The 14,518-nt window shown below is 38.4% G+C and overlaps 2 protein-coding genes across 9 annotated transcripts; one reads left to right on the top strand and one right to left on the bottom strand.

Moving 5' to 3' along the window:
• The first annotated feature begins 439 nt into the window (after positions 1-439).
• Positions 440-9,457, top strand: casp7 (caspase 7, apoptosis-related cysteine peptidase). 3 transcript variants are annotated; one of them, XM_020651202.3, is made up of 7 exons: positions 440-576; positions 880-998; positions 3,903-4,054; positions 4,142-4,270; positions 5,625-5,800; positions 6,148-6,286; positions 6,401-9,457. In XM_020651202.3, the coding sequence occupies exons 2-7, from the start codon at positions 880-882 to the stop codon at positions 6,625-6,627; spliced, it is 942 nt and encodes a 313-aa protein (XP_020506858.1). In that variant the 5' UTR covers positions 440-576; the 3' UTR covers positions 6,628-9,457. The 3 variants fall into 3 exon arrangements, with proteins under 3 accessions (XP_020506858.1, XP_065805732.1, XP_065805733.1); XM_065949660.1 differs by lacking the exons at positions 440-576; positions 880-998 and adding an exon at positions 1,381-2,804; XM_065949661.1 differs by lacking the exons at positions 440-576; positions 880-998 and adding an exon at positions 2,873-3,247.
• si:ch211-28p3.4 (zinc-binding protein A33) lies at positions 9,334-13,870 on the bottom strand. 6 transcript variants are annotated; one of them, XM_020651193.2, is made up of 6 exons: positions 13,793-13,870; positions 13,575-13,670; positions 12,527-12,754; positions 12,378-12,397; positions 11,445-11,587; positions 9,334-11,286 (listed from the first exon to the last, which is right to left on the bottom strand). In XM_020651193.2, exons 1-6 carry the CDS (start codon positions 13,826-13,828, stop codon positions 10,709-10,711), a joined length of 1,101 nt encoding a protein of 366 aa, XP_020506849.2. In that variant the 5' UTR covers positions 13,829-13,870; the 3' UTR covers positions 9,334-10,708. The 6 variants fall into 6 exon arrangements, with proteins under 6 accessions (XP_020506849.2, XP_065805726.1, XP_065805727.1 ...); XM_065949654.1 differs by having other exon boundaries at positions 13,587-13,670; positions 13,793-13,856; XM_065949655.1 differs by having other exon boundaries at positions 13,575-13,649; positions 13,793-13,843.
• Between the last annotated feature and the right edge of the window lie 648 nt (positions 13,871-14,518).

The following is a 14,518-nucleotide window of genomic DNA, read 5'->3' as shown; positions in this document are numbered from 1 at the left end:
ATGAAGTTGTAGATCTTTTGAAGGATTAAAAGATAGGCTAACAAATTTCGACAAGAAGAAATAAAGTTTTAGATATCTTTAAATAGCCTACAAGTTCTGCTACTAAGAATGACTTTATATATATTTCTAATTGCTATCTAAGTAGTAAGAAATCATTTTTCTAGGAGAATTAAACATTTCACATTTTTAATGTAATTATTTAATCACAATGTAATTTGGATATTCAAAGAATTGTTTCTCATATTAGAAAGGCCTATCTTAAATAAAAAATGATAACTAACAACAACTGAACTATTGATATCTGAAAAGGGAGCAGAATGATGTGATAGGGACAAATTATCTCATGTCAAACTTGCAGTAAAACCTATGAGTAAAACTTAGCAGCCCTGTGTGACGCAGGGCTCTGACGTAGCGACGCACCTCAGAGACATGACGCAGGACGTACTTTCGCTTTCTTAAGTTTTTTGAAGGAATAGAAAGTCGGCAGAAACTTTAGAGAAGGACCAAAAAAAAACTACCCTGTCAGACTTTTTGCAGAATTGAAGCTGACTCAGCATAACACAAGAACAACAGAGTGTGAGTTAATAATGCTGGCTTCAGTATATAGTGTAATGTTCACTGTGGAGTATTTTCCTGTAACTCCGCTAACCAGACACTAAGCTAACAAGTAGTATATGTTGGCTAACTAGCTTGCTCTTAAAAGCCAGGCTAGCTGTGTGTACATACAGCTGTTTTATCCATTTGAACGGTGTGTAAGTTAGTAGTGTTAGAGAAGGAAACGCTTGTCCGTAAAAATAATGTGAACGTATCCCATGTCGTAGTTGTTGTTCTTTCTTACAAATTGAATGTTACATTGAATTAACCAAATCTTTACAACAGATGGCTGGAGAACCTGCAGAGCCGACTGAACTCACTGCTCAAGAAGATGAAGGGAAGCTGGTGGGAGACGAGGCAGACGCCAAACCTGACCGCAGAGGAAGATTTCTTCTGTTTGGGAGGTAACATGTCCAAAACATCTGGAGAAACACACACACACACACACACACACTAATAATAAAACACTAATGCAGAGTAATGTTTTACTGTAGGGTTCACATTCATTATTATCATCCCCTTAACATTCAGTGTTTGAAAACTGGAGCAATACAGGAAAGCTCAAGTTAATCTTCTGTTGTCAGTGTTGGTTATAATTCTGAGAAAGATTCTTGCCGTCTTTCGATAATTGTTCAGCCTTAAGAAGATCCTTTTTTATATGTCACAACCAGATTTGGATTTGTTCTGTAATTTGCAATCGTATAGCTGCAGAGTGTTTCTAAACTGAATTTCTCTCTAAGCTTGTTCATAGTATCTGTAATTGATTACTCTAATGCAGTGCAGGTATTTATTTAAATGTATTTTAATCACTAATTACAATAAGAAACAATAAAGACCTTTATAAACATCAGTACTTTTTGAGTAGAATCCACTTTGCACATGAAAGTGACATTATTTCTTCTTAATCCTAAATTCAACTTCGAAAGTTATAACAATGTAACCCATAGCAACCCAGTTTTAAATAACCTAGGTAATAATACAGGGCAAGGCAGGTGAAAGCAACGTGGGGCTGATGTCAGTCCTTAAGTGTTAGCTCAAAATTAGATGCTTTACAACAGAGTCTGATATAATGGTTGCATGAGCTCAGTGTGTTATCATACAGTTTGTTTTCTGTCCCGTTTGTCCCTTTAAAAGTGTGGGCTACTACTGACTTTGTGAATCCTCAGTGTATTCCACTGTGACTCACAAGGTGGCACTGTGGACGTTTGTAGGAGAGGAAAATGTATCTCAGAAACTTGTCGTCAGGTACCTGTTTGCTCTGCTCTGTGTGACAATGAGTTTTTTTTACCCTGAACTTCCAGGATAACATTGGACAGTTTTTAATTCTTATTTATAAAAATAAAATAAAAACATAACAAAAATAATGCAAAATAGTTTAAATAGATAGGATCCTCAGAAGTAGGCATACCTTTAATGTTAAGAAGATATGGTGTGTCTGGTCTAAGGAATGGTATTGTGTTCAGCATCACCGCTGAATTTATTAAGACCATTAAATACCTGGGCATAATCAAATAAATCAAACTGATTCAAGGAATAAAAGGGACACTAAAGTAACATCAGCACAGTCATCAGTGAAAGACTGGACCAAACAACAGATTGACTTGTGTTGGCTCTTATACCATGGATGTCCTCTTCTAAAGTGACTGAGGATAATATCTTAATGATTGTCGGTACTTCTTTGGCTTTTTTAAATTTTTTAAGTTGCTTTAAAAAAAGTGAAAAAATCAAGAGATTTCAAAAATGACATTTTGTCCTTAAAATGTTTTTTTCAGTCATTAGTGTTTTTTTTTTTTTTTTTATAAGAACCCTGTCTTGTACATCCATCCCAGAAGGAGGCCTGTAGGTCCTCAGTATGTGTATGCCTACAGGTGGATTCTGTGCCTGTCAGCAGAGGAGCAACTTGTTGCCCTGTCTGACCTCAGCAGGCAGTGGGGTGCTGGGGCTGTGTGTGAATAGGCCTTTAGAAAGCACTGGTGTGGTGGCGAGGCTGCTGACTCAGGGGGCTCACAGTGCGCCGCCCCTGTCCTCAGCACCTGCTGGCCCAGTCAGGTCTCCATCCAGTACAGAGAGCATGTCAGTATCCTAGCACACAGGTAAAAAATAAGGTGCCAGGTCTGGAGGAACATACTCTTTTGGGGGATAACAGAAAAACAAGACTAAACCAACGCATTTCAGATGCAGAGTGGCGTAGCGCTTAATGACGAACCCAGGTAAGTCTTGCATAACAGCTTCATTTTCTTCTTAACAGACCCCCAACCTGCTCCTCTTTCTGCTGTGCCCAGCCCGCAGCAAAACAGAGTTGCAGCTCTTTGCCTAGCCTCCACAATTGTTTGGTTACAGTGTGTTGGCACAATTTGGAGGTGGGAGGGGGGCTGGAAAAAGTTCTGGATCACATGTTTATTAGAAAAAGGATGGCTGGGCTGTGTGTGTGTGTGTGCATGGAACTGTTGGTGTGCATTGCTGTCTATTGTTCCCATGCCTGAGTAAGTTGATGACTAGGCTCTTCTGGAACAAGCGTAGATTTTTGAAGCCCCCAATGGGCCACTGTTGGCTTAGCTATCTGGATGGATCCTTTAAAGAATGGAAATATGACAGGTGTGTGAGATTTGCCACGCGTGGAAGATTTCCTCTTGCTCAATCTACATCGATGCGAGTATGATTTTTTTTATTACCTATGCTAAGGAAAAATGTTTTAGTGTCTTCTATTACACGTTGGTGGATTACTGAAACCAAATTTGGCTGTGACTTTAATGCCTTATTTGACCATGTATGTACCGCTTGATTACTGAGTAAGTGATTCAGAGTGTTTTCAGTTTCATTAGTGTTCTTGTGTGTAGAAGTCTTTATATTTACCCGTATTGATGGAATGCTAAGTGTGGTTGTATTAAAAGCGTTCTCATGCAATCTAAGATTCAAGAATATTTTCTTAGGCTTATTGGCCAATTGATGATAAGTATGTTTTTTTCTAACGAATAGCATCAATGATGTTTAGTTTGGAATGGCCTGCCAGTTAGTTTTTCTTCTTTGTTATTTTCATTCCCATCGTTTTTGCATTATTATATAATAGTTGTTTGGTGTCTGTGTTTTTGGTGTATGGTCCTGAAGCCAGTTATGTTTAAATATTTATGGATATGAGCTGTGTGTTTTCCATACATCTGCTTAATAGGAAGAATTAGACGTCTCTAAAAATATAAATAGACATAAAACATTTTGCATTAAGTTGAAAATACATTATGGATGAGGTGGACTGGTAAATTGTAGTTTCAATGGTACCATCAATAATTAACATCAGTGTCTCTGACTTTTAGTAAGAAGAATAAGGATGGCCAGATGCGGGGGCAGGACTACTCTTCTGAAAGCCATTACCGAATTGTTTCACCAACATTCCAGTATAAGATGAGCCACCAACGAGTGGGCAAGTGTATCATCATCAACAACAAAAACTTTGATGAAAAGACAGGTACAGCAAACATTTTAAACCTCTTATTCAGTTTAGCTCCATATTACTACACAAAGAGAGTGTATTCTGAGCAGATTGTCTTGACAGGGATGAATGTACGCAATGGCACGGACCGAGACGCAGGTGAGCTGATTAAATGCTTCAAGAGCCTTGGCTTTGATGTTTGCATCTACAACGATCAGACTTGTGAGAAGATGGAACGTCTCCTCAGAGAGGGTGAGTAGTGACCACCTCAGTCATTATCATACTTTCCTTGCTCCTTGTGAAGGTAGGAAACAGTAGGAAGCCAAAACTTATCCTAATGACCAAAACTAAGGCTGAGTTTAACCAAAATGGCCTTGGTGAAACATCTTCAAGAATTGTCGTTAAACTGGTTGTAACTCTGCTGTAACTGCCAATTTATCAGGTTCACCTAACTGTCGAATCAAGTGGTGCACAATTAACCAAACTCCTTGACAGTTTTAATGTTCACTTTTTTACTTTTCTGCTCGGGCTGCTAAACTGTGTTAAAGCTGAGGTTGGAGAATCCAACACAAGTTAGGATGTTTGAAAGTTTCCAATCCAAGAAATGTCAAAACGTGTAAGGTGACCAAAAAAAAAAGAAGTTCCTCTTCAGTGAGTCGCTTGCTATTGAACTCTGATGTTAAGGACTCACAGTCAATAGATTAAGTTACCTTTTAAGTTGCAGTTTGAAAGGCAGTTGCATAATTCCAGCCAGGTTGCTGGAAATGTGTCAGTGTGGCGTCACTGTTCGGAGAAGCTTCAAGTTCACTGGAAAGATGATGTACAACTCACCTCTCAGGTATTATGAACTTGTGATAACCTGAGAGGTGACATTAAAAGTTCAAGACAATGTGATCTGACGTTTTAATAGCCTCTATACTTTCAAATCAGCATACATTTTTCCCACGTATCATTGAGGTATAAAGATGACAGCAGGTGAAGTTTCTTTATTTAATAAGACCATCAACTCAACACTGAAAGATAGAGTATCTCTGATGAATCTTAGGGTGTTTACAAACCTAACCTGTTTGGTTTGGTTAAAACCCGGTGTGCAAGCTGTCAATCGAACCCTGGTGTAGACCAAACTGTACCGAGACTGCTTGAAGAGATGGGTCTCAGTCCACTTTTTTCGGACTCCGTTGCGATTTGTTTGTGGTATGAAACTGAACCCCGTTTTGATTGTATGAAAGATTTATAAATGAGACCCTAGAGCAGAGGGGATGAGAGGTGACACTTCAGTGGTTTGTTGTCATTTTCAGACCTGGTTTTAGTTGTTTCAACAAAACACATCACCATTCAGATGTGTCAGTCTGTACATTGTCAAATGCCATTTTCATCAACAGAGACATCTACCCAACATACTGACCCCTGTTTCCCTGTTTATCAAATTAAGGGAAGTTTGAAGTTTATTTCCATCCTAATTCTAAACTATCCGACTAAAAAGGATTAAAGGGCTAAGTCATCTCCAGAGTGCAACAAAGGTTCCCAGATATTTTACTAATTTCAAGTTTATTGAGGCCTTGGCCAAGCTAAGCGACGAGTGTGTTTTTGTGTGTGTATGGGTCAGCCTCGGAGGAAGACCATAGTGACAGCTCGTGTTTCGCCTGTATCCTGCTAAGCCACGGGGAGGAGGGCATGATCTACGGAACAGATGGAGCCATGCCCATCAAGACCATGACCTCATTGTTCAGGGGAGACATGTGCAAAAGCTTAGTTGGAAAGCCAAAGCTCTTCTTCATCCAGGTACGAATATTTATGACGTAAAGACTTTGATTATTATTTTTTTTCTATTTGCTCATGTGATGTGAAAAATGTACTGGAGGTATGTAAAGTAATGTTGCAATTTATTTGTGTCAAATTAGAAACCTGTGACCCAAACAGTCAACCAAGGGGTTGAATGACAAGAAAAGGAACTCTTATTTTGATAAGAAGAAATATTCAAACTGGCCATTGGACATTTCATTGTTAATTGTGTACAGTTTTGCCCATCGCAGCCTTTAAAAACAGAACATTTTTAATTGCTTCACCAGGTCATCGTTGAGAAAGCTACTCAGGATCACAATGAAATGTCATTTCATTTACTTCACCAGGCTTGTCGGGGTTCCGAATTTGATGATGGTATACAGACAGATTCAGGTCCACCAAATGATACCCTGGAGACAGATGCTAATCCGAGACATAAGATCCCTGTGGAGGCAGATTTCCTCTTTGCCTACTCCACAGTGCCAGGTACTTAACACTTGTATTCAGGTCTCTATTTGTTGCATATATTTTTACTGTGGTGTCATTGCTTTGAGCAAACACACAGCATTGTTCCACTGCTGATTAATTTTGATTTTCCAGGGTATTACTCATGGAGAAACCCAGGGCGTGGCTCCTGGTTTGTCCAAGCGCTTTGCAATGTCCTCAATGAGTTTGGCAAACAATTGGAGATCATGCAGATCCTCACACGGGTAAACTACATGGTGGCCACCAGCTTTGAGTCCTGGTCTGAAGATCCACGCTTCAGTGAGAAGAAGCAGATTCCATGTGTGGTCTCAATGCTGACCAAAGAACTCTATTTCAACTGACCGCCAGCCTAAATAACTGTACTGTATGATCCCAAAGACTGACTGACTGACCGACCGACTGACTGACTTGACTGACCGTTTCAGGTACCGACTAAGTAGTCAAAGCATTCAGGGATGATTCAGGCCCAGCAGCACATTGCACGTTTGGAGCACATATGACACTTTGCATGTGTGGTTGGGCCCGAAAAAAAGCACTCTGTGAGAAAAAAGATATTACAGTGGCACTCCTCGTTCATGTGTTGTGGTGAAACTTCTTCCTCTTCTTCAGGTTATTATTCAGAATAATGGCGTCACATTTGATCTAATCTTTTTGACAGGCATTGTTAAATATTCATGTTGTTCTACTAGCCCGCAAAATTTGCTGCCAGTTTTTGTGGGTTCAGCGAATCATATCTGAATATGCGTCTGTCGAATTTTCCAGCACTTGCAATAGACTTTGAAAAGAATTGGATAGTTTAGTTTCAAATTATGCTCTTAGTCTTCTGTTTAACTACTTAACATTGGGAGTGCTAAGAGAAGTTTCTCCAGACTAAGATCAAAGCTACAGAAGCCCTGAGTGGCAAGTGTGAAAACAAATATTTTAAGGTTGTTTTCTTTATAATTTTTTTATGGCATAACAATTAATGAAGAAATAGGAATTTGCCATCATTTTTTAAGTTTCTCTTCAAAAGATTAATCTGTGACACAGCAGAGGGAAAAAAGCGTATTTTTTCTGCATGTATAAACAGTTGAAGAATGTTTGAAAAATAGGGTAGTGGGGCAATTCAGTTTCCCTTGGCCATATAATTTTTTATTTTTTTTTACTTTTTAAAAAATGATCATAATTAAAAGATCTTACAGGCACAATTTATTTTTCACAAGAGCATAAATTATAAACAAAGTCGAGGAAAAGGAATACATACCCAAAGGCCGCTTGGGGCTTCTGTAAAAATTAAAAAAAAAAAAAACTCTTAAAAATACTCTGTCACCAATACATGTACGTAAAGTACATGGGAAACCAGGTGACATTTTAATCATTATGAAAACCCAATTCATTTTTACATAAACAGCTGAAGTGAAGGCTATTTGAGTCTATGGAGCGTCAAGAAAACCCTATGGCATTTAATGCCATAGCAAACAGGAGGGAGCTGCCTTAATTGCAAAACCCTGTCTGGTGCACTGTTCGACACAAAACAAAAAGTATTGCATCTGGAAAATGGACCAGATCATTTTCAGCTATTTGTGTTTTAATGTTTTCAGCTGCAGTTGTCAAAAATAAGAGACGAAAGACCATTCTAGCCTTCCTAGCAGAGTTAAAGTTGGTAGCATTATGCTGGCATCCTCAGGTTCTTTAATGTCCCATGAAGTGGGTAAATGTAATGTTAAAGAATGTCTTAATCACATGGCTTGGAAGGTGTAATCTTTTGCTGTGTATTCATAGTTATATGGGATTTTGGGTCAAGTGCATATTATATAGTTCACTTCCATTCAAACAAAGTTTATTTCTAATTTTTCAGTTTTCTCAGCATGATGTTAAAAACTTACCTTATTGTACAACCCTGAGTAAGTGAAGTTCATGTATTTTTTTAAATGACATGAATTATGCACTTGTCTTCCTAGTCAGGGTCCAGCACATCAGTTGAATATCCCTCTTTTAACCTACATACTATTATATTTAGACATTCCTCTTTATCATTTTTAATAACCGATAGGGTTCATGCTGTAGAATATTAACATCAAAAAGGAATGTCTGAAGCTGTGTTAAAACATTTGAGGAATATAATAGTGTTAAACTGGACCACGACCCAAAGCACAAATGCCACATCATTTCACTGTATATTAGTGTTGTACACTGTTATTACACACTACACTGTTTTAAAAAGTACCTAGCAAGTTCTTCCTTATTTTATTTTTAAAATTAACCTTTGATTAATACAGAAGAAAAAAATAAATCATTAAGAAAAAATAAATTTTACCTGGATAGACAATTCTTAAGCACATGGTGCACTTTGCTAAGTTTTTTAAAAACAACATTGAAGAATAAATTAATAAAAGATGTATCAAAGATGTGTAAAGTAACATCTAGAATATGTATTTTTATTTTTTATTTAATAGACATTTGCTAATGGTATGCAAGATTTACAAAACATTTGTTTCTGCACCTGTGGATATTTTGTCCCAAAGTCTGTCAATCACAGAGGCAGCTATTACTGGTGGTAACAAGTTTGAACATCCACAATTCTCATGTCCGCAATACGCAATCATTGTTGCTGCAATGTTTTTACTTTTTTCACTTGATTGCATGTTTCAGTAACTTAGGGGAAAAGTTAAGCACTAGATATTAGCTTGTCATAATTATTATTATTTTTTACTTTTTACTCCTTGTATTTTTTTCTTTTTTCTTAAATTATTTTTTGATAGCACTATAAACATTTATAGTTGCCAGAAGTGGAACCAATACTGGCCTAAGTTAGAGACATGTACCATTCTACGCTTGTCCAATACAGCAACAAGTCTTGAATTGTCTCAACACATGGATCTCTGATCAGTGATGTGGTGCCCAACCTGTGCTGAAAGGAGTGTTTGCTCCACTTGTTTTGGAATGGAATTGAAGAAGGGAAAATGTATTTTCAGGGGTAAAATTTTTTAATGCTTTCTGGGGTAAATGCTTTTGTCCTCAGGAATATATTTAAAACGATTTGGGAAAAATGAATGAATGAATTTCAATGAAAGTATAATCTGGCCCATTTTTTTATTTGGGGCAATACATTGTTTAAAAAAATATTCAAACAGAGGAATGCTTATGTAAACATTTTGTTGTATGAAACATAAAGAATTTATTGTGTAATAAGTTGTGCGTCATTTTTCTTTAACATTTTTAACAGACAACATTTTAAAGTTAATTTTTACTTGTTTTAAATTTATCTCAAATTTAGACACACTTTTACTTTTTATTTTGCTTTTTATTTAAGCAAGGAGAACTCACCAAGATCTATGTTCCAGAGATAAACTGCAACAATAGAAGTAAAACAAAATAGAATAAACATATTTAAAAACTGTTTCTAAGATTAAATGTACCGTACAGAATTGCATATACGAACTGTTGAGCCCATGCCCCATCCCCATATTTCTCACACACTACTCCAAAGATTATGGCTGCAGTGAAAAGCCAGTCTTCCCCCATCCCTTTCTAACCTTGTTATTGTATAGCGGCCAAACTTTGAAGTCTTGGTTTATGGCTTAAGATGTTTGTAGAGAAGAGTATAAAGGGAGTTTACCAATAAGTGCTTTAGGTTAAAACCAAATCATCCTTGAGATTGACTTAAAGAATTTTACATGTATACTTGGGCTTTTCTGTTTGAATATAAAATTGTATTACCAACAAAACATGAAAACTCATTTGGAGGCAATATCATTTAATCTAAACAGAAGTTGCCCAAAATTAGATCCCTGGGGTACTCCATGATGACCACCATCTGCAGTAATTGCTTGAGTTCAATTCACAAATTAGTTGACTAGCAATCACATCAAGACTAAAAGATACAATTCAGTGTAAAAAATGACAGTTTTAAGAGCCATGATGGTCACTTGTATTGACTTTGTCATTTATCAATAAAAATGCTGAATAGATTGTACCATACCAACGTCAGGTATTTCGTTAGCAGTTGTCTCACAGTAAGAAAAATATCACCCTTATAATACTTTGAGCTAAAAATGCCCATTTACAGTGGACAAATCAGTTTCTTGAATAAATAATCAAATAGCTTATCTAGCTTAGTCCAAGGCAAATTAGTATTATATTTTACATGCTTTGACATGGTAAAAAGACCTTTCTTAAAATCTGATTGGTTTATGGTACGACTTATAGGGCAAAGCATGTATGAGCCACATGACCAGAGAAACTAAAAGAAAGATATGCTTTTGGAATTCACCAGGGCAAATTTAGACTAGCCTGACATGTACAGTACTCAGTCCCAATGCTTGCAGGAAGGTAATAATTTAAAATAAAACAGCTCTAAGTAATGCCCATGCCCCACTGCCAAACATATTCCTGATATTTCTGCCCCATCTACCCTGCCCCTCGAGGTATTCTTGCCCCACCTCAGAGAACAGGAGCTGATCGAGATGCATCGCAGATCTTTAGGGACTTCCAATTTGTGCCTTCATTGTCATGGCCTGGACATAATGCCTGATGTAAGGTGTCAGTAAACGTTCCGGTGCAAAAGCAATGGAGAGGCGTCATGGTGTCAGCTCCTAGAAAACACACCAAACCACCGGGGAAACTGCAGCACACCCCAATGCGGTTGAACTTTTTTCCTGCCAGCATAGGCAGCTCATGTGGGACACCCCCATGCCAGGCTGTGTAGTCTCCATTAAAATATTCCACACACCAAGACTCTTTGCCTCGGCCCAACCAGGAGTCCTCTTCACGGCCCTTGCGTGGGATGCTCGGGTAGGTGAGCCCCAGCTCCCAGTAGGTCTTCCCACTCACATCAACCTCCCAGTACTGGCGGCCCTCGCTGAAGCCCTGCTTGCTTATTACATTCAGGGTGGTGTCAAAGCGGGACACAGCTTCTGGGACATCCTGCCAGGTGTCTGTGTAGGTTACTGAGTCACCTGGGGGGGAGATGATCAGCTTTGGGTGAGCTGTGTCAGCATCAAGGACAACGTCTGCAGCATCTGTGAAAGAAAGCACGAAAATGTAGTGTCTTGTTTAAAAAAGATAGTTCCTAAGCTTGATGCACATCCTAATAAGACAGTAACTGTAGAACCTTTGACATAGCTAGGAGCAAAACTCCTTCACTCTTCAATCTACCTGTCTGTCTGAGAGAACTCACAGCTTTGAAACAGCTTCTTGGTGACGGGGACCTGTGACCTGATGAACAGCAGCAGGTTGATGGTGAGACTCAAGAGTTGTTCGTTCTTGAACTCGTCCATCTGAATCAGGTCAGGGTCAGTCAACTTAAGAATCTCAAATATTCTAATTTTAGAAAAAAACAGAGATAATTCCTCATTAAGAGATAAGAACACATGTCAAAGACACCACAACTGTACAAATCCAAAGAAAAAACTCATTCAAGTTAACCCTGGAACATATCAGATATATATCAGATCAGTTTTTTTTGTAAATGTTATGACAAATAAAGACTTTTATTTGTTACTACTTTCATCAATTTTCAAAATGGAAATCTTTGGTAGATACACTCAGTGATGAGCACAATAAATCCTGCAAATTATTTTCATTTTCAATTAGTGCAGGTTATTTTTAGGATTAATGCATTAAGGTTCAGACAAAGTCCAAAAACGGATCATAAACCTTTCCCACAGCCTAAAGCAAGGCCTTCAAATTGCTCCCTTTGTCCAAAACCCCAAACTCTTCACTAATTATCATAAATAACAAAGACAAGCAGCCAATTTTATAGTATTACAATCAATGGTGTGACATCATTGCCTGCAAAAAAAAAAGCAAATCAATTTTTTCACGATAGTTGGCATCCGGTGTGTACTTCTAACGCATTACTGACTAATCTTGTGGCTCTTTTTGGGCTGTTTTTGCCTATTCATGTGGAAGCTGAAGGGAGACATGAGATGAAAAGAAAGAGGGGATGATAAGCAGCCAAGGGAGAGGCTTGAAATCAAAAGCCCACATGGGATACATGTGGGCCATTTAGATTCTTTGATCTATAATGTGATCTATCAAAACTGATTATTCTTTACTTACACACACAGGTTTTTGAGACAAGCTCTTATTTTCTGAAAGGTGAACTCACCGCTTGTCTTTTTCAGCATTCTGTAAAAGATTGAAATAATTGGCATCATTACTGATCTTGATATCATTGTGAGAGCATGTTGAAAAAAAAAAGTAAAAATGACTTTGCCTCATTCGTTACACAAAATCACACCTTTAAGTTTCGCTTACCTTAACACCAAGTTCTTGTGTTTTAATTTTGGCTAACGCGTCAGACATTTCCTGGTCCAGTTCTTGAGTGAGGTGATAGCACTCCTCTATCCTGTCCTCCACCAACTTCTCTGTGGCCTCATGCTCTGTGTCTAGCTGGGTCAGAGTGATCCGAAGATCATCATCCAGAACCCGCTTCATGTCCTCATACTTTTTTTTGATTTTTTCCTTCACCTCGTTGGTCTTTTTCTGCGATGGAATTGCATGGAGAGTTAAAAAAAAAAAAAAAAAAAAAAGTGTTTGTTACAGTTATGCATACCATATTTAAATAGTGGACATGTCAGGGGCATGTCCCAGCTGTCAGTGGGCGGGAGGCGGGGCACACCCTGGAGCGGTCAACAGTCAATCACAGGGCTGACATACAGAGACACACTCAACTTTCACACCCACTTTACATGCAATTTTAGTGCCACCAATTAACCTAATGAGCATGTCTTTGGAACGTGGGACAAAGCTGAAGTACCCAAAGAGAACCCACGCATGCGGGGAGAGAACATGCTAACTTTTTCTGACGAGGGTTCAAACCAGGAACTTTTTCGCTGTGAGCCAGCTATGTTGACCACTGCACCACCATGCAGCCCATATAACACATTTTAACCTTGAAGTAAATTTACTATAGCAGCACAAGGACATGCTCTGTATTCCACCAGTAGTGTGTTAAATCAAGACAATGAGGCACTTAAGGAAGAAATGTAAGAATCTGCAAAAACCAGTCACTCAGCAGCATGCATTGTGATTTAGGAATGATACTTGTGTTGTTTTAGAACATTGAGGTTACTTGAAACAACACTAATGGAAAACAATCTGCCTTGCAACAAAATTATGTCTGCATATGATTTCAGACTTTTCACCAACATCTAATCCCACGGATTATTTTGCAGGTGTTGGCTATAAGCCTGCAGGCTGAATGCAAAAAAAAAAAAGAAATGATTAACAAATGGCATTTGTCATAAAGCCTTTTGTTCTGTATTGTGAATCTACCTTCAATAGAACAATACAAAAGACTCACTGTTATCTCCACCTGCTTAGCTGCCAGTTTCTTCATCCTGTAGGCGATTACATCTCTCTGTTTCTGCAGGTGCTGCTGATGTTTCAGAAGAGATTCCTTTAAAACACACATGCCGTGTACATGGAAAAAAAAAAAAGATAATGAAATAAAGGTAGAAGAACCAAAAGTTCAGGGTGCACGGTCAATAGTGTTAAAGAAGCCAATGTGTAAGCGCTTACTTCATTTGGGGCCTTCCCTCCTGCCTTACTATTCATTTCAGCTCAGTGGTGCAGATTAAACTCCAGTAAACAGGACAACACGACCAGTAGGGCTTTTATAGTCATGTCACAGGTGTGAAGGCTGTGCTGTGGGGGAGGGGTGGCCTTGTGATATCTGGACGGGTACACTTGCAAGTACATGCCTTTCATTAACAAGGAGGGAACATGAGTCCAAACTTTGTAGACAAGACAGAAACATTCAGAAAGAGAGAAGGGCAACAGATTGGCACAATTGTCAGAGTTGAGGAATATGTGCACAATGTCCTAGTGAACAAATGGCTCTATTTCTACTAAACTGACACTGACCTTGAGGTATGTTTGTGCCTCTGACCTACATGCACCTTTGAGGACGTTTTTAGGAGACGTTAAAGGTGCTTTAGTTACTCATGGAAAAGATAAAATATTCTCAGAAAGTGCGTGCTAACTGTGACCCCTTATGACCTTTTACATGCAATAGCACAAATCACCAGTGCATATTTACAAGCATGTCGCTGTCAAATGCACCAAAGGCAACAAACTCTCCTCCTTTACATGCGTCAGCTTAAGTCACACGCGTCATGGCAAATATATAAAATGTCAATACTCCCTCAGAATTCAACTGATCCATCTCCTCCGCCATGTTTTCCCTTGCATATTACTCATCGGAGGACACGTGTCAGAGTAGCATGACACAACAAATCTCACTGA

This window comes from Labrus bergylta, chromosome 21, assembly GCF_963930695.1.
Source record: "Labrus bergylta chromosome 21, fLabBer1.1, whole genome shotgun sequence".
Taxonomy (NCBI): Eukaryota; Metazoa; Chordata; class Actinopteri; order Labriformes; family Labridae; genus Labrus; species Labrus bergylta.
The sequence above is the reverse complement of the archived record's forward strand: the minus strand, read 5'-3'. Positions and strand labels throughout refer to the sequence as shown.

Coding starts and splice junctions, on each gene's coding strand:
- casp7 (XM_020651202.3), top strand. CDS start 880: ATGGCTGGAGAACCTGCAGAGCCGACTGAACTCACTGCTCAAGAAGAT. Junction 999..3,902: donor AGATTTCTTCTGTTTGGGAG/GTAACATGTCCA, acceptor TCTGACTTTTAG/TAAGAAGAATAAGGATGGCC. Junction 4,055..4,141: donor AAACTTTGATGAAAAGACAG/GTACAGCAAACA, acceptor TTGTCTTGACAG/GGATGAATGTACGCAATGGC.
- si:ch211-28p3.4 (XM_020651193.2), bottom strand. CDS start 13,828: ATGAATAGTAAGGCAGGAGGGAAGGCCCCAAATGAA. Junction 12,398..12,526: donor CACAAGAACTTGGTGTTAAG/GTAAGCGAAACT, acceptor AATCTTTTACAG/AATGCTGAAAAAGACAAGCG. Junction 11,287..11,444: donor CAAGAAGCTGTTTCAAAGCT/GTGAGTTCTCTC, acceptor TTTCTTTCACAG/ATGCTGCAGACGTTGTCCTT.